The sequence below is a fragment of the Perca flavescens genome, chromosome 21 (assembly GCF_004354835.1).
Source record: "Perca flavescens isolate YP-PL-M2 chromosome 21, PFLA_1.0, whole genome shotgun sequence".
In the NCBI taxonomy this organism is placed as follows: Eukaryota; Metazoa; Chordata; class Actinopteri; order Perciformes; family Percidae; genus Perca; species Perca flavescens.
In genome coordinates, this window is record NC_041351.1 from 6959706 (window position 1) to 6979608 (window position 19903).

At 39.9% G+C, this 19903-nt stretch overlaps 2 protein-coding genes across 2 annotated transcripts; both read right to left on the reverse strand.

Annotated features, from left to right (window-relative positions):
* Positions 1-3271: 3271 nt before the first annotated feature.
* arl4d (ADP-ribosylation factor-like 4D) lies at positions 3272-5668 on the reverse strand. The gene is made up of 2 exons (XM_028568119.1): positions 5548-5668; positions 3272-4568 (listed from the first exon to the last, which is right to left on the reverse strand). Exon 2 carries the CDS (start codon positions 4447-4449, stop codon positions 3844-3846), a length of 606 nt encoding a protein of 201 aa, XP_028423920.1. The 5' UTR covers positions 4450-4568; positions 5548-5668; the 3' UTR covers positions 3272-3843.
* Positions 5669-8155: 2487 nt separating this feature from the next.
* Positions 8156-18595, reverse strand: tmem106a (transmembrane protein 106A). The gene is made up of 8 exons (XM_028568686.1): positions 18419-18595; positions 14718-14912; positions 14402-14465; positions 14139-14292; positions 13007-13147; positions 12875-12918; positions 12714-12767; positions 8156-8869 (listed from the first exon to the last, which is right to left on the reverse strand). Exons 2-8 carry the CDS (start codon positions 14881-14883, stop codon positions 8761-8763), a joined length of 732 nt encoding a protein of 243 aa, XP_028424487.1. The 5' UTR covers positions 14884-14912; positions 18419-18595; the 3' UTR covers positions 8156-8760.
* Positions 18596-19903: the final 1308 nt, after the last annotated feature.

Here is a 19903-nt window from a genome sequence, read left to right on the forward strand (position 1 = left end):
CAAAGGTCACCTTTTAGTGACTGCTGACTCCAGCTTGCCATGGTGACAGAAGAATTATGTCTAGACCCTGTTTGTACACGTGAAGAGGCTTGGATTTGTGCCAAGCGCCCTATTGCTTTTCATCGTGGGTGCTATAAAGAGGCCGCAGCAGAGAATTATTGCTCTGTTGTTATTTATCTGGATATTTTATAACTTGTTGTTTGTGTTTGTGTGTTCCTGTTTTTAGCCACTTTTGCATCGTGGCACTATGAATGCCAGTGCGGATGAGCCGTTGCGTCAGTCCATCCACCACTTTGTCCCGGATTTAATTATTTCCACAACTACTGTATTCATTGCCATGACATTTTGACATTCATGGTTCCCAGAGGATGAAGCGTAATGGCTTTGGCGTTTCTCTCTGTCCCTCTGGCGCCACCATAAGGTTCACATCTGTGAATTTTGAATGAATTGTCTCGGCAACTGGACAGCGAGTGATTCTTGAATTTTATTATAGACATTCATGTTCCTTTTAGCATGAATTGTTAGAACTTTGGTGATCATTTCATTTGACCTCTTACTTAATTCTTAAACATGTTAAATATTACACCTGCTAAACATCGGTATGTTAGCATTGTCATCATGAGCATTTTAGCGTGCTGACATTAGCTCAAAGCAACGCTGTGCCTTATGCTGCATTTGTGTGGTTTCGGAATGATCGGGAAAAAAAGAGTTCCCAACTGGAAAAAAATTCACGTGAACGCCCCCTCAAGTCAGAACAACAAGATTTTGGTTTATGTCGGGTTGACTGATTGGCTGACTGACTAAGCCTGTCTGTGATTTATGTCACATGGTTCCAGGGATATACCTTGCGACGTGCGTCTAATCCCTGACACATAATCCCCAAAGGCTTCCCTCTTTTGTGTGTTTCCTGTCAGCCACCTAAAACAGAGGATGCAAGAGAAAAACAGGGAGACTGTACAGTGTGTCACAGAAACATGCACAAGAAGAAAGACGCAATGCACATGCAGCGCCCTCAGGGTCCCCCCCCCCCCCTCTGGATGGATCACGACTCCAATTCAGTCAATCAAGTGTGCAGTGTACTGTCAGTGCAACAGCACCTTTCCTCAGCTGCAATACAGTGTCTTTTACACCTTTTACTCAGAGAATCTCAGTCTCGTTGGCCGATTGATGCCTCCACATGCCCACAGTGTGTCTCTGCTGTTGGGAAAAAAAACACCACATCATGATGCAAATGTATTCAGGGACCAGCTGCTGTGTCGAGATCATTCTGCAAAAGACATCCTTGAAAGTTTTAATGAGCTCGCCGATGTTAATAATGGGGACGCCGAGGTCACACAAGTCAAGACGTGTGCGTGGGTGTGTGGGTGTCTTTTTATATTATATGCGCATGCATTTATGTCTGTTTTGACATTTAGCATTTAAGAAGACCCAGCATGAGGCATCTGAGTAGGCAGCAAGTCATTATCCCATCATGTCAAGCAACACAAATATGCAGCGGGAGCACACACGCACGCACGCACGCACGCACGCACGCACGCACGCACGCACGCACGCACGCACGCACGCACTCTTCAACACGTACAGAATGTACACAAATAGATGTAATGGTTTCTGCTGATCATGAAATGACGCAGCAATGATAAACTATTACAACACAACCTTTCAGAAATCGGATGTTCTGATAACCTTTAATTGTAAATGCACAACAAACAGCCACGAGCTGTATTTCCATACACAGTGACGTGTCTTTGACATGTATTCTTAAAAAGCATGAAGGTGAAATATAAAATATATTCACCAGGCATCCTTTACTGTTATTCTAGCTGCATATAGGCTATACATGCAGTATATATATATATATATATTTAAAAAAACAGCAATTTCAGGACATCTCTTTGATCAGATGTTTTTATCTTGGGTCATAAAACATATAAACATGGCTACAAACTTCTGCCACTGACTTAAATAAAGTGGTCTCCACCCAAAATGTCATGACTTCAATCTGTTTTGGTTATGGAAGTCAGTGTATCAGACGTACAGTATAGCAGAGCCTCAGGTGGTTCAATCCCACAGCAGGACTGAACCGCCTCACCTCTGAACCAACTCACCACTAACTGATGCAATTACAATGTCAGCAGCTGGCAGACCAAAAGATGGGAATCAAAGTAAATGGATTGTTTTGGTCTGTGTGGGGGAGGAGGAGGAGGAGGAGGAGGAGGAGGAGGAGGAGGAGGAGGAGGAGAGGAGCCCCCCCTCTCTCTGAAGACCTAATTTGCTGATTCAGGCATGAATAGAGAGGAGATGGATGGAAGTCATTATATAATCCAATATTTACTCTCTTTAGCTCTGTTTTTGGTCTCCATCTACTCCTGAGAGAAATAGCCGACTCTTTAGCTGCTAAATGCTCCTCTACATAAACCAACTAACCTTGCCTGTCTGCAGTTTGGTGCTGGGCAGGTACAGAGTATTGGCCAAATATCAACGTTGGTATTGGCCTCAGATATCCAGTACCCTATCTCTGGGGCTATATTGTGGGAATTTAGCGCACAGGGGGGTTTTATAGAGCTTTTTCACTAAAAAAGTTGTCTGCTGCTTTCGACTCAAAGCAAGAGCAGCGGGAGTGAACCACAAACATTAAAATTGTGGGCCGAATGGGGCGACCTCTAGCTCGCCCAGTGGAGTGTTCGCCCCATGTAGGCTGAGTCCTTGGCAGCGGCCCGGGTTAGAATCCGACCCGCGGCCCTTTTTTCTGCATGTCGTCCCTCCTCTCTCCCCTTTCCTGTCTTCAAGCTGTCCTGTCAATTAAAGGCCAGACAAAGCCCACAAAATAATCTTTAAAAATAAAAAAAGAAGAAGAAAAAAATATTGACCAAAACAGAAAACCGTGAGCTATAAAGATGCTTCGTAGAGGAACTGAGAAAACGAGGGACCCCTTGTATATGCACATACAGTACAGTATACAGTACAGTCTTATGGTTAATATCAAATTATGATAATTATATAATTAAGGAGTACAAACTTTGTCAGCCCAAATCTTACTCTGAAATGTTTGCAGATATTTTGGCTCAGTATTTTAACATTGTAACCATTTCTTAGGCCCAAACCTAAACCATCAAGGCATTCCTTAATTCACTTCCATTAAGTACAAGTAAAACAATGAATGTTCCATACAGTGCTTAGATTTATTAAGTCTTCAGTGTTACAAAAATGTACAATTTGTATAAACATTATTATTATTATAGTAAATGAAACTTAACCTCTGTGGCCACGAGGGGAATGCACTTGGGATTACTGTTCCATGGCAATTAAATGTAATATCAGTTGGAGCTCCATCACCAATCAACTTTGGTTCTTTTCACATCATTAACAAGAGAAAAGTCCCTCTGTCCAACACAAACACAAACATGTGGAATAAATATTTCAGAGAAGCATCAGTGGAAGAAACACAGCTAATAAGTGGGGGAGAATCTGTGTGAAGGATTATTTTATATAATATAGGGACCTAATGGCTTCACACGTGTTCATATATTAGTCCTATACAGTTAACAGGCAAATGTCTTGCTAGCATTCTTTTTTAAAACAAGGGTAGAAAAGCACTTAGTGAAGACTAACTGCTATCAAGGTTCCCTTTAAATCTATAACTTGAGCTTTCGAGGGGCAGCTGCAGGAGTGCGGAACAAAGACTATGTCAATACTGCTTCAATTATTATGAGCAAATCCATTTCTCCTGACCCTGCGGCCGTGTGTAATTCTTGTTTTGTTGGCACAAATCGTTCTCCCATTAAAAGGGCCCATTAAAGTGTCTCAACGGTGTATAAATCTCCTCATGGCCGCAGCGTGAGTTCACCTCTTTCTGTTCCTGTTGTGCTTCACCATCTTCTTCCTCTTCAGAATCATCTCATAAAGTTTCTCCAGGCCTGGCTGGAGTCCCTGACCGTCCACGGCGCTGCAGCTTTGCACGTGATGCAGCGTGTACAGGCTCAGTTCATGGACGGAAAGCAGCTTCTCCACCTCGCTGACAGACAAGGCTGAATCCTGGTCCTGCTTGTTGGCCAGGATGAGCACAGGGACCCCCTGGTTCTCTGAGGTGCGGGTGATCTTGTGGAGCTCCACTTTGGCCTCCTCCATCCGCTCCAGCTCAGTGGAGTCCACCACGAACACCAACCCATCTGTCCGCCGGGTGTAAGACTTCCACAGTGGGCGCAGCTTCTCCTGGCCGCCCACATCCCACACCTGGAAGTTTATGGTCCGAGACGGCCCCACAGCCACCTTGATCTTCTCCGTGTTGAAGCCCTTGGTGGGGATGGTCTTTACAAACTCCTTCAGTTTGAGCCTGTACAGCAGAGAGGTTTTGCCGGCCGAGTCAAGCCCGATCACCACCACGTGCAGAGACTGGAAGTTTGGCAGGAACGACGTGTTGGGAGCCATATCAGTCAGCTGGTTCCCCATGATTGCAGCCAGCAATTCACACCTACTTTGGTGAGGTGACAGATTCCTGATTGAATCCTTTTTCAGTGGAATGGCATTTGCTCCTCAGAGGCCGATGGGATCAGATGGTGCCGGAGACCCTATCAAAACAAACACAGAGTTAACATTTAGGCCTAATGAGAAGACAATGGGGGCTTCAGGAATATGTGTTTTGCAATCTTCTATTTCACAATGTCACCTGAAGAATTTACTTGATAGTGATGATTATCAGTGGAGGCAAAGTGCTTGATGTAATTTCATCCTATCGACACGGTATTTCCTGCTGTGTTTACACCTGAGATTTATCACTGTACTGTAAGACAACATCATTTATTTAATCATTGGCTGCACACTTCAGTAACTCTTCTTCCACATTACAGGTTCACACAACAGCTAATTGGGTGGCTGAGGTTATCTGGAGCCTAAATCCTCTTAACACTGCTAAACCTGAAAAGGATTTTCTTGGGGCAGATTGATGTCAATGCAGTGGATGGATAACATGTCTATGAGGACTGCTGCAGCAGCACTAATCCAGTTGTTGTTGTTGTTGACATCCTGATACCCATCAAACAGCTGCCTTTGGCCAGAATACAGACACTGCATATATGATATATTCCTGCAAACACGCAATGTATAATAATATATCTATTATTTACTCGTGGTGAGCCCTAAAATCCTGAGGCTACATATTATAAGAGCATCATTCAATTATGATATTGTTTATAGAGGCAAAATGCACAGTCATGTTTGTTGAGTCGATGTTTTTATTGCTCGATTGTGTATTTTTAAATGATTCTGTTGGGAATAAAGCCACCTTAGTTTTCTTCCTCTCCTGCACGAAATCATATTCATATTGCATGTTATTAACAGATGCTCCATGTGTGTGCAAACACAAATAAATGAAGCAACTTCAAAATATCCTACAGAGAGCCTGTCATGTTAACTTTAAAGGATGGCCAGATCCAAATTAAAGCTACTTATATAAGAATGCATGCAGGTTACACACAAGAATAAAAATACCCAACGTGGGAAACTGTTCTCCTCCATGCATGTTTAAAAAAAAAACGTTCATATTCATACCTTTTAAATGTGCGGCGAAAACATCATCCGCACGCAATAAACACGTCCATGGTAAACAGATTAGGTTCGTCCCGGCGGTCACATCCGCTCCCCTTCTCCTCCAGCAGCACTGAGGAGCTCCGGAGAGGCACGAGAGCACACAGCACCTAAAGCCCTGGTGACGTCACGGCCACCTGGACGGCTGCTCCGAGCCCCCTGCCGGTACAGTGGGGAACTGCACGGCCTGTGGTGAAAAAAAAAACACACTGTAAACCCTTTAAAGTAAGTAAATTTACATTTAAAATCGGACAGTATCTTAACGTTTTAATGTTCTACGGCATCATACTGTAAATGGCAATGCATTCTGGGAGAAAATAATAATAATACAGCACTGATCTGCGAATGCTACAGATTACAGGTATTTACTGTTAACACCAATGCATCTTGGGAAAATAAAGGAAAAGGCAGGAACTACACTGCAGCCGGTATTTTACTGTAAATTCAAATAATACAGTAAGAAACTGTCTATTATAAAGTAAAATACCTTAAAGTGCTCATATTATGCTTTTTGGCTTTTTCCCTTTCCTTTATTGTGTTATATATTTTTGGTGCATGTTATAGGTTTACAAAGTGAAAAGGCCCAAAGTCCACCCCAAAGGGACTTACCATCTCCAACAGAAAACACTGTTCACCAACTGCTCCAAACAGCTCTATTGTAGTCCAGCCTTTACTTCAGAGACCAACGTGGTCACTTTGTAACACACGTTATAATGCTCACCTAGCTGCTAGCATGGCACGCCCTGATGCTCTGCTTCTGACGCATTTGCGACTCCCAACAAAGATGGAACAGAAGTGAGATGCCTCACTCTGTAGCTAAAACAGAGAGCTCAACACACAGGGTGAAAAGAGGAGCTGCAGCAATGTGCAGTACCACAAATATATGGTGTTTTTTGAAAATTAAACCATGTAAACCTATTATGGTACAACCTCTAAATACAATTATGAACCTGAAAATGAGCATAATATGAGCACTTTAAAATTTAAAAAAACTTATGCTTACTGTAAATAAACAGTAGTTTACTGGCGAAGCTGCTGCCGGTATATTACTGTATATTTACAGTGAAAGGTTTGAGAATCCCAGGTGGAGGAAGGAAGCAGCGTTTTCCCTGCCATTATAAGTCTGGTGCAGCACCCGAGCCATTTTTGTCCGCACCTAAGCTGAATGAACGTGAAATACAGCAAAAGAAAAGTGCCAAAAACGTTGAAAAACGCATCAAACTAACTAAAAGACTGTTCTCAGATCTAATGACTGTAGTTGGACTTCTTTAGCAAGTTTTGTCTTTAAGCCTTTTGAGTGTTATTCATTTATTATCTGCTCAGCTTTTCCAAAGGTTTAGACACAGACATGGTGATAATAATGGTCCAAAATGATGTCAAATTGCATTTTTTTTATTGAAAACATCACATTTTCTTGAGGAAATACCCTTAAACTCCTCCACCAAATATGCGCACCTCTCCTAATGTTCGATAAACCCAGGGAAAACACTGAGGAAGTACTCAGATCTTTTACTTAAGTAAAAGTAGCAATACTACAAAGAAAAAACACTTAGTTACAGGTAAAAGTCCCACATTTAAAATGTTACTTAAGTAAAAGTACAAAAGTATTAGCATCAAAATATAGTTAGTACTATCAAAAGTAAAAGTACTCATTTTTCAGAAGGCTCCTTTAGAGCAATATATACATAATATTACTGGATTATAATTATTGATGCATTCATGGCTTCATCACATCAATGTTGCAGCTGCTGTTCCTTTTGCAGGAAATTAACAATAAAATAACACAACATAATGATATTCTCTGCAAAGTAACTCCCGCTTTACAATAAATGTAATGAAGTATTTCCTTATGAAATATATTGGAGTAGAAGTATGAAGTAGCAGAAAATAGACACACAATTATTATCAGCAAAGTATGTAAAAGACATTCATGTAATTTGCTTTAATTAAGACAAGTATGCTACATCTTACAGTACATGCCAGAGCTTTATTGTCAGTCTAACACAGCTTTGGCTCCACCCTGTGGAGTACTTCAAGAGCTGCAGAAAAATGTGGGTCTTATTGTAGATTATTTAGTTTTTTCTGTATGTACTATACTGAAAAAAAAGACATTCTGGTCTGTGCTGACGAGACACTGAAATAATAATGAATAAACAGTTTTCTATCAAAGTCGACACAACACCACTCTGTGATTAGATTGGAATCTGCACAGTTTAATCATGGAAGAAGTACCTGTATCCTTTACTTAAAGCTATAGTGCGTATTTTCTGCCGCCCACGCGTCATTTGAGTGTTACAAAAGTAAAGTTGCAGAATTTAAATAGAAGTTTTGACATAGCTGGATACATAATGGTAGTTTCAGTCAGGAGGTCATCATGGGTTACAGTATAAACTGGGAAGTGTATTGCGTGTCTGTGTACACACCGTTTTGACTTTTCTCCCCACAGTGGAAAAATGATCCTCGCGGTATCTTCGTCAGGAATTGCAGCAGCGATTAATTCAGTTTCAATGCAATGAGGATCCATTTAATTCACATTTTACTACAGTACCAAAAATGTACCAGCAAACACATACAGAATCGAAAAGCCAGTTTATTTTAAGATTATCAGAGATCCTATTTACACATTATATGGCATCCTGCCTAAAAATGAGTTGATTTTTATTAGAAAAAATACACGTCTTCAAGCTAAAATACACATTTTTACATTTTGAATTTAAGAAATTGTTCTTGTTTCACAAACCTTTATGAGATTATTTTGCCTGTTATATAGATTTACAGATCTGGAAGAAATAACAGCAAAAACATTCATGCTAAAATATAAGTGTATTTCAATAATCTATATCTTTAAATTATAACATTGTAGTGATTGATTAAAGTATAAGGTATGCTAAAACAACATACAGAATAAAATCAGTGTTGGAATGTAACTAAATTTACTTATTTGGTACTTTTCTCTTGCTACTTGTTCTTCTAATCAAGTAAAATGGTGAATTCAGGACTATGAATCAGAGTATTTCTACTCTGATTCATTGGTAGTTTTTCTTAAGTTATAAACATTTTTTTACAGTAGTTATCACTCACAAAGTCACATCCCACACAGGAGAGGAAAAGGGTGCAATGCGGCCTGAATATTCATCATTTCACACTCCCACTTTGGTGTTTTTTGTTTTGATTTCATCATCTCACAGGATGGGGGGTTGTTGAATTGGTGCCACAGTCAATATACTCAAATGTGTTCAAGGAAAGCTGCTCCATGTGAGAGAGATAGGAAATATTCATTGTCATTCTGGTGGAAAAAAGGACAAAAAAACATCATGAGAGACAGTGGGAGCCAGCATGTTTTTATAATGTTTTAAAGCAGCGGATGGATCAAATGATCAGTGTTTGGAATAACGCCGTTTAAAAGAACGGCATTAGGTAACGACATTATTTTTTCAGTAACGGGGTAATCTAAATAATTACTTTTCCCGTCGTTACAACGCCGTTAACGTTACTGGACGTTAAATGCGGTGCGTTACTATGCATTGATTGAATAAACTGTAATCCGAACGCATCGCTGGCTCACAGCTAGTGAGGAGGTGGTTAATAACGAGGTAAACGATTATGATTGGCTAAGGCAGAGTCATGTTTCATGGTAGCCACTCAGAGCCAGTGTTTTTACACACATGCCAGCACACGCGCGCCACACACACACACACACACACACACACACACACACACACACACACACACACACACACACACACACACACACACACACACACACACACACCAGCTAAACAGAGATTCGATGAAGCAGCAGAGATGGCGAGTCAGGAGCAATCCGAACAATCATTTCTTTTCATTGCACTATTTGCACATTTACACTGTACATTTCATATTTGATATATTATTACTGTATATTTGTTTTTATTATATATGTTAAAAGTCTTGATAATATATGATGTTGTTTTTATTTGTTGTTTGTATACCTGGAGTGGTAACAAAAATAATTTCCCCCTGGGATTATTAAAGTATTTCTGATTCTGATGAAAAATTGGCATTTTCAAGGTGGAGATATAAGCACTACTTCAAATTCATTGTGGTCAAAGGCAAGAATGTGCATGTAATGTCCTACATTATGTCCAGGAGCGAAGACTTTGTCGACTTCCGTTATAAGCAACTCTAATTTAATGAAGCATCTCACAACGACACACGCATCTGCAAAGCTAGTGGCCAAAAACACCGATAGGCTACCTCCACCACAGATGATAGCTCGCCATCCACTAGCAAAGAAGGACTCGGAGCAAAGTTTACTTTTGTTGTGAACAAAACACTTGGAAGTACAGGTTGTTTACTTGACCAGTTGTCTCAGGTTGAGAGAGCTTGATTTAACTTGCTAGAGTTAAATGCACTTTATATGGTGTAACTGTTTACTTTTCTTACAAAGATAATACTTGAAGTGCAGGATAAACCTCTTGCTGTCTGTCGACGTGCAATAAATATCGAAAGTTATGTACAAACACCTGCTGTTCTACTCATTTCAACTGACTTGTGAAAACTGCTCAAAAAAATCCAAATTCTTTAACATATAGCAACTTTTGTTTTTAACAGTAACGCAAATAGTTACTTTCCCTGGTAACGAGTTACTTTTATTATGGAGTAATTCAGTTACTAACTCAGTTACTTTTTGGAACAAGTAGTGAGTAACTATAACTAATTACTTTTTTAAAGTAACGTTCCCAACACTGCAAATGACTGTGTGTAATGTTTTAGTGTATTTCAGTTCTTTGTTTTGGTTTTCCAACCTACAAAAAGGGCTTGATGTTTTTCTCGAGGGTTGGTTGAGACCAAAAAAAAAGAGCTAAAATACGTCTCCACATGAACGCTAATTACTCTGCTTCCACTGAAGGGTACGGCATGGCTCGACTGGACTTGTTTTTTTGGGGGGTTTTCCATTTGCAAAGGTTGTGGATAGTACCTGGTACTTTCTTTGGTATCACCGCGGTTGAGGTTCCAAGCGAGCTGAGCCGATACAAGAAGGTTGAGCTAAAACACTGCAGGCCACTGATTGGTCAGAGAGAACCGTCACTACCACGACACAGGACATCCTGCACAAACCAGCCATTTTTAATTAGCCCTAACCTTAACCCCCTAACCCTAACCCAACCTACCGTCTTTAGCGACCGCAATTTTTTTATTCACTCGACCCAAATAAAAAAAATTAAAAAAATGGCAGCACACAAAACTACGCTGTGCACTACTTACATTACGTCGTACAATTGACAAAGTGCAGACATTCTTCTGTTTGGTTGCCGATGAAAGATTTCAGCGAGTGTCGCGTTGAAAACGATGTTGTGGCGGCGCTATGGTGATCTGCTGAGAATCCCGCCTACACTGAGGGTACTATCCATAGTGGAAAACAAAAGAGAAAAGTATTGGTAGCAAAAAAGTGAGGCGAGACGAGCAGAGCCGTACCGTACAGTGGAAACACGCCTTTTAATAACCCTTTGTGCACCATGACAACTTTAGAAGGTGATAACATATCCAGGTTGTCTTTTCAGATTGTGGCAAGCAGCCAAAAATAAATAACATTCATGCGGTACAGTTGAACAAAGTTCAACTGTTCTTTTATCACTGGCAAAATAAATGCAGTGTTATCACAAGTGGTGCAGTAGGCTATATGAAAGAATAGTTGTTGTTGTATGTGCTTTACCCTCCACTGAATAAAAATTTCACGAGACATCCAAAGTAGGCTAAAGCCCGAGACACACCGAGCCGATAATCGGCCGTTGGACAGTCTGGCGAGGTCAGTGCCTCGAGTCTGTTCGGTGTGTTCCGTGCCGTCGTCCATCCGAGGTGCCGTCGGCCTTCATTTTGGCCGATCTGACATGTTGAATCGGCGGGGCGGGCACTGCCGGCAGTCAGACTCAAATGACCCATCTGATTGGTAGAGTGCTAACCTGGAAACGAGGAGCGGGATGAGCGTGACTAGAGTTTCTCAAAATCGGACGATAATCTTTTAAACTGACCTTTGTCGATCGGAAATGAAGATAGATTCAGCGACTGCACGGCTTATTTCTCGCTTAAAATGTTTTCAGAAACACGTTTCGGTGAACTATTTTAGTACAATATGAGCTCTTATTCTGAACGAGACGCCATGACAGTCTGTCTTTGAATTTCCGGAGAAACCAGACCCACATGATGCGTTCGTCCAATCAGCTGCCGGTTTTCATTTTTGGGCAACAATACAGATTAGCGCCGCCTGCTGTTATGGAGCCGTATTACGTCTTGTTGCTTCGGTGTGTTCCGAGGCACTTTTTTGACCAACTCGGGGAGACTGATCAGTCCAACTGCCTTTTCTGCCGAGGGTCGGCCGTCTGGTTGGTGTGTCCTTAAGTTACCGTATGCAACACTTGAAATGCAACGATGCATCTGTAACTTATTCTCTTATTGTAAATGAATGATTTTCTGTCCGAGCAAAAAAGATTCATCGCGACTATATGACCTGAATAATCTGTTTACTGAAGTTTAATTATTGTTGTGTGCCCTCTTGTAGGTTTCATAGGCTACATTAAATACAAGTTATGGTTTGATATGACTAATACAGAAGGCTACAAGCTGACTAGGGGTACCTCCCTCAGCAAACACTGAAAGCTTCTGTTGTACGTATTTACACTTTGCCCAAAAGCATCTGCCAAATGAATGTAATATTTAGTAGTTGTAGTGAGCAGTCACACGGATACTGCAGTCTGCCGTGAGTTTGAATGTGACGCATTGAGACGCTTGTGAGGAAACTCTTGACCACAAAAAACGCAGCTGGTCACCAGCAGCAATGTGTGCTGTGAGTGCAAACAAAAACGCAGGTGAAAATTAAAAAGCCACATTTGTTTTTGTGGTTAAATTCCACTTATCTCTGAGTGGATTCTAAAAACAGAACCAAACCTGTACGTGTGTGAGTTATCATGTCTTTTAGTTTTATCTTAAAAGAACATTTCAGATTAAACGATGTGAGGCTTTTTTTTTTTTTTTAAGAGAACCTGTTTTACAGTTGTGGTTTATGACCATGCCTTTTAACACCCTGTGGGTTTGAGATATGCTGTGAAGCGGCTGCCTCTTCCGTAGATTTTCAGATTGAGATTGACACTTACTGCAGCTCCAAAAACAACGTGTGAATCTTGATAGAGCTCGACTTGCAGTAAGAGCTGAAAGAGATAAAAGCAGTTGATGTGTGGACATATTCGGATGTATAATAAACAACAATGATGGACGTAGTATTTTATCATTTTACGACACAATATTTCTGACTTACTTTAAGCCTTTGTCGGTAATAAGCAGGTCGATTTCAATGTTGTACTGCAAAAGAACGAGGGGTGAGAAATGATTGCATGGCAGATACATCAACGGTATATTTTGAATGTGAATCCTCCTGTGTCAAACTCACAGATGTCTTTGAGCGGGACGGGATGGCGGTCATGTTAGATATCTTGGTTTTACCCACAACTGCGTTTGAGACCAGACCCTGAACGTCAAACTCGGCAATCTGAACCGGGACAAAGTTCTCGTTGGAGATGCTGATGAGATTCTAGGAGAGGAAGCACACACGCACGCACACGCACACACACACACACACACACACACACACACACACACACACACACACACACACGCACACACGCACACACACACACACACACAGCTCGTCAGGTGCTACCAACACACCTTTTCATCATTAAAAAGTCTCGGGGAACTTTGTCCTTCACGTAACTACAGCAGCTATCTACAGATTGTCATGTGAATGCAATTCAGACAGTTCTGTGTGGACGGTGTTTTGACACGCACAATAAAAATATGGTGGCTCAGGAAGTTCACTGGCACACAGATATGTAACCCTTTATAGGTCATGTATATATATATATATATATATATATATATATAGAGCTCATCAGTAACCGCCCACTTTTTGAACGACTCCGGTTCCGGAAGTGATTTTCCCCAGTTCGATTGCTCCATTGGCGTTCCAGAAAATGCTCATACAAATAGTTTTAAGCCTGAGTCGACTTAAAACATTTTATTTTTTTTTTTTAAACCGCACAAAAAAGTTAAAGGTACAAGACTGTGTACAGAAACGATCATAGACTTAAGTGGTAGCAGCTCGCTAGCCATTCGCAGGTGCAGTAAACACTTCCATGGTAACAACTCGGTCGACCAATCGGAGACGTCGCTGTTACGCTTAGTATTGTGGGTAGTGTAGTACTTCTCCATGACAGCATGAATAAAACATGGTTTCGACATTATGGCTAATAATCAAAATCCTTAAGAAGAAAATGAATGGGATTTTCACTTCCGGAACCACACTGTTAAGCTCTACATATACAGTAGAAAACTAATTAATTGGTATTTTTGGCTTTGTAGGGCAGAGCACTGCACTGTAGTTCTTTAAGTTACTGTACCATAGACATAAAAACAATCCCTGCACATGCTTATTCCTACGTAAAGTAATTTTGATACAAAAAAAGAGGTGGCACAGATTAACACATAACTGGCTGCAGTGCCTAAGTGTTCCTATTACTCACGGTGACCTCCATTTCAATTGTATCTGGGGTGAAGTAGACCATGACTGACAGCACAGACACAGGCGTCAGGATGACACTCCGGGGGAAGAGGAAGAAGAGAATCAGACAGCAAAGGAAGAGACACACAACCATGGAGATGCACACGTACAGCTTCCTGAAATGCAATACGATCATGCTAAATTGTAAATGACAGTCTGCAACCTTTACGAACATGTGCGAGAGACATAAACATGCTGACACTGTAATACAAATATATCCCTTACGTGCGTCTGGGTTTCAGCCTCACGTCATTACACGGTATTACAGCAACTAGCTGGTCTTCATGGCCTATCAATGCAACAACAAAAAAAACAGAAGGAAATAATGTCTTTCCCGTGCTTTGTTTTTACCAAAAAAACGATGTGAAAGTGTGGCTAAAAAGAGTTTGTAACTTTCCATATGACTTAGTTCCCTTAGTTGTTATGATGTGAAATGAAACAATTATCTGAGGACAAGGGGCTCAGTTAGCAGCCTATGTTGAGGCACTGAAGGGGCTTAAAATGCAGTCAAAAGATATTTTTTTCAAGGCAGAAAACCAACCTCTGGGGATTCGCCCGGTGCCACGACATGTGGGGCAGTTGTCTGCCGTTGAGTGTCCAGTAATGGCACCGTACGGAGGGAACTGCTTCAGTGTTTTCACCTCCTCCATCCCTTTGGTCAGATCATGTCCCTCTGTGGATTTGCTGTTTTTTGCTGCTATAACCATGATACTTTCATCAAAAGAAAAAGTCCAGTCTAAAGAAGAAGAACAAAGGAAGAAAATTGCTGTAATGCACTTAAAACTCACACTCATCAATCACATCATCACGTAGGTAACGCTCGGGAATGGTGTACTATGTGTTTTCTAAGAGATTTGCCGCACGGTTTTCACGAAATCGGCAAAAAAACGCGCAAAATTTCCCATAGACTTTCCAAACAAATTGCTGTCTCCCCTACAGTTTTCACTCTTCTTCGCCAGGGGACTATAGTCCTATAAGAAAACTGACAAATTGCATTGAACAAATCAACAACTGGATGTGCCAGAATTTTCTTAAATTAAATGAAGAAAAAACTGAGGTGATTGTTTTTGGAGCAAAAGAAGAGAAACTGAAAGTCAGTGCACAGCTTCAAATGGTCCTGTTAAAAACAACAGACAAAGCAAAAAATCTTGGTGTTGTCATGGACTCGGACTTGAATTTTAACGGTCATATTAAGACAATAATAAAATCAGCCTATTACCATTTAAAGAATATATCAAGAATTAGAGGACTTATGTCTCAGCAGAATTTTGAAAAATTTGTCCATGCTTTTATTTTTAGTAGACTTGACTACTGTAACGGCGTCCTTACAGGACTGCCTAAAAAACTAATTAGACAGCTGCAGCTGATTCAAAATTCTGCAGCAAGAGTTCTCACTAAAACCAAGAAAGTGGATCATATCACTCCAGTTCTAAAGTCTTTACATTGGCTTCCTGTGCCTCAGAGAATTGATTTCAAAATACTTATGCTGGTTTATAAATCCCTAAATGGCTTAGGACCAAAATATATCTCTGATCTATTAGTGCTTTATGAACCACCCAGACCTCTCAGGTCGTCTGGAACAGGTTTGCTCGTGGTCCCCAGAGTCAGAACTAAACAGGGAGAAGCAGCATTTAGTTTTTATGCTCCGCATATCTGGAACAAAATACCAGAAAACTGCAGGTCTGCCCCAACTCTCAGCTCTTTTAAATCAAGGCTGAAGACCTTACTTTTTGATAATGCTTTTTGTTAATTCTTTTATCGAACAGTGATTTTTATTCTTGTATTTTATTTCGTATACAATTTTAATACGGATTTGTTTTTTTGTTTGTTTTTTGTTTGTTTTTTAATGTATCTTAAATGGTTTTAAATTTGTATTCATTACTATTTTTATTCTTATTTTACTCTCTATTTTTGTTATTTGTTCTTTAATGATTGATGATTTGTGTGAAGCACTTTGAGTTGCCTTGTGCTGAAATGTGCTATATAAATAAAATTGCCTTGCCTTGCCTTGCCTTCATACATCATAGTTGGTCAAAATGTAGGAAATTTTGTGCCGGTCGCAGACATGTAACTATGGAATCCAACAGACGTCCACTTTTGGCTCTCTTGATACCAACTGCCAACAGAAACTGAAAAAAGTATCTGAAGGATGCAGATGGTTCCCTGTTTGTTACCTGCTCTGTGTCCCATATGTTTGACACCACAAACATAAAAACCACATCAATGCGTTCGCCAGACTTTTGTCTCTCTGGTGATCATAATATTTTGTCGTTTGGACCCACGGTTTTTGAATTACAGAACAAATTTAAGAGGATTAATTATCATTACATGTATATGTTTGACCCATGGAAGTTGTTAATTTTGTCAAAGATAAAGTCAATTACATGGATTGGGGCACTGACTCGCGTATTCGCGGATACAAACATTTTAGGCAGTATTGGAGGTGTTTCGTAACGTCGGGATCGGAACAACTCCGGAGCGGAGTAAATTGTGACCTTGCAGCTAAAAGTGCTTGTCACTGGAAAAGAATGTGTGTTTGATGTGGGAGAACAACAGATACTGGTATTGCAGTATTTCACCTTGAGCTGTCCAGATAGCAAAGCCTATGTGTGTATTTAGTGCCAATTAAAAAATAGCCATGTTGGGAGACTTTGTTTTAGAATTATGTGACAGAAGTTCTTTACAACAACCTTTAAATGGCCAATAAAGCTCATTATTGAGCTACATGTCAGGACGTGAGCAGGATCACAGGGTCCCACACTGGGAGTGACAGAAAAACACCTTCAGACAGTGACATTATTTTGTGTGATTAAACATTCAACATTCAATTAAATATATTATCTTAGATATTCTGGATTTTGGCTTTTAATAGTCAAATGTACATTAGCTTTCAGTATCGCCAGTGTTGTCCCGTCTCCTCTTGGATAAAATAGATATATGATATATTTATTTCTTGCAATGATGCAATAATAAACACTTACTGTGTAATGTTATGAAATGTCACTGGAGGCTGAATCATTCTGCTTTCACAATGTGCTTAAATTGTGAAACCTGAGCCAAAGCTGTATTAAAAATGTTTCTACATTTTACAGCAATCCATATGTAGCAATAAATACAGTTACATTAGTTTATTTTTGATTTAGTCATCTGCCGTGACACACTAAACCTATATAACCTATGGTATGTATATATACATACATACCAGCTACACAGCAGCTACATTCCATAGTTTATATTATATAGGCATAGTGTGTAGCTGCAGATGACTAAATAAAAAATAAACAAATATCACTATGTATATATATTAGAGCTGCAAAGATTAATCGATTAATCGATTAGTTGTCAACTCTTAAATTAATCGTTTTGATAATCGATTAGTCGGTTTGAGTAATTCTTATTTTGAAAGTTGAACTCAACAGATGGATTCGGACTCCTTCGACTTGTTCCACTGAATAAGCTGAACTGGTTTGTTTGGTTTGGTTATGATGCACTGAAGCTCAACAAAACACACAGGTAGGCAAATAGAATGTCAAATGTCAAAGTTGGATTATTATTCTGCAGTGGTTGCAGGTAACTCAGTATATTTACTTTATACTTCTTGGAAGATTTTACAAACAACAGATATAATGATCTTATAAAATATGACGCATTTCTATTAATTTGACTATACCTCATCAAAGGTTAGAATTAGCTCCACCACGACCAGCTACAACAGGCCTACACTTACACAATAATGGATCAGTAATAATAATCCAATAATATAAGATAACTCACAGGGACAGTTTTTTCTGCATGATAGCCATTGTTACAGTGACATTTCCTGACATACATTACTTTTACTCATAATGCAGTCTTTTTATATTGCAGTTTTGCTATTTAAATACACAGAGGATGTGACTATTTCCTCCACCTGTTACCCTGTGGTCAAATATCAATTTGAGTGAATAGCAGGATCGTAATCGTTTTTGGTAGGTAGCTAGGCGACATTTATATTTGAAACACGAATTGCAGCTACTGTTTAATTAGCTTTTACACCTGACATGTCTCACATCTTAAGACAATATTAAGGAAGGATCACTCAGAAGGAAACTGTGGTTTCGACTTTAGAGATCATGTATTACTAAAGTTACTTGGTGGACATATTTTCGTATCTTGAAAGCTTCTTTAAGGTGTTTATGCTGGGGAGAGGAATTCCCTCCCGCATTACTTCAACTGACACACACGAGTGAAATGAGCACTCACCTCAAAACGCGACTCCAGTGTGAAGAGCGAACTGCTCCGCCGCTGGCTTCCTTTTCTACTTTAAGTCTTGTTCATCTAAAGTGAGAGTGGCGACAAACTCCGCAAAATAAAACTGCCAAACAAAGTGGGACGAGCACTTCCTGCTTCTTGAGGTGACAGGTCGGTTCAGGCTGCAGATCACATGTGCTGCTTTTCATTAACTCGCCTTTCTTTATAGGCTACAACCTTTATGCAACACACATTTACGGACAATGTCAAATAAATGCAACTAACACAAATGTTAGACGTGTTATAGTTTAGGCCATTTTGGCCATGAAATCTCATGTATTATACCAGGGGCGGATGGACCTGTTGTGGGGCCACAGGGGCAAATAATTGCTGTTGGGCCCCTCTTGACCCCCAAAGTATCTAAAATTGTCTCCACATTGACAAACTGCACTAACATGCTTTTAAATGTCTTCACTAATGATAAAAAAAGAATATAATATACACGTTGTACATACCATTTTGATGCCCGATAATACTTCTGTACTTTTACTGAAGTATCATTTTGAGTGTGTATTTAGCCTGTGTGCTGTATGTTCATTTTTTCTTTTCCTTCCTCTTCTTAATTATGTGCATGTTTTGTGCATATGTAAACATGAATGTTAATGTATGAATTATTATTATATATAATATATACCATATATGCACGTTACATTTTTGTTCATGCATGCCCTGTTTTCTGTTTTGGTGAAAGATAAAATGTCAAGATGTTTAAAATACGACCTGAGCTAACGATATGTATTGACACAAAGTATACAAATAAAAAAGTTACAGTTTGAATTTAATTAAGCATTTTTAGACTGTGGTATTTGTACATTTACTTTACAAGTAAATGATCGGAGTAGTCCTTCCATCACCAAGTCCCCGAAGGTCCGGGTCCCTGGGCCAATTACCTGCTCAGTATTGCAGCTTTGACATACACAACAGCTTTTAAAAGATGTTAAACCCAACCTCATTCTGTCAGTAGTGCTGTACAATCACTACTCTAATGTATATAACCTCTGTACTTGTGACACTATCCAGTTTAGTACAAACTGTAAAGACATGGAGTGTGGCATGACCTACATTTAGATATTTTTCATTAACAGAAGAGACAAGAGAGATGTGCAAATAGTTTATTGGGGAATTGACAGTAGAGGGGATTTAATGTATACACTCTGTGACTGAGGAACAATTTGACAAGCATAGATATATTAAGAATTATTCTCTCTTGGGAAATGTGGTCAAAAAAATCCTCACACACTCTCTCACACACTCTCTCTCACACTCACACACACACACACACACACACACACACACACACACACACACACACACACACACACACACACACACACACACACACACACACACACACACACACACACACACACACACACACACACACACACACACACACACACACACACACACACACACACACACACACACAATAACTCA

Coding starts and splice junctions, on each gene's coding strand:
- tmem106a (XM_028568686.1), bottom strand. CDS start 14,883: ATGGTTATAGCAGCAAAAAACAGCAAATCCACAGAGGGACATGATCTG. Junction 14,466..14,717: donor CACCGGGCGAATCCCCAGAG/GTTGGTTTTCTG, acceptor TTGCATTGATAG/GCCATGAAGACCAGCTAGTT. Junction 12,768..12,874: donor ATTACCGACAAAGGCTTAAA/GTAAGTCAGAAA, acceptor TATCTCTTTCAG/CTCTTACTGCAAGTCGAGCT.
- arl4d (XM_028568119.1), bottom strand. CDS start 4,449: ATGGGGAACCAGCTGACTGATATGGCTCCCAACACGTCGTTCCTGCCA.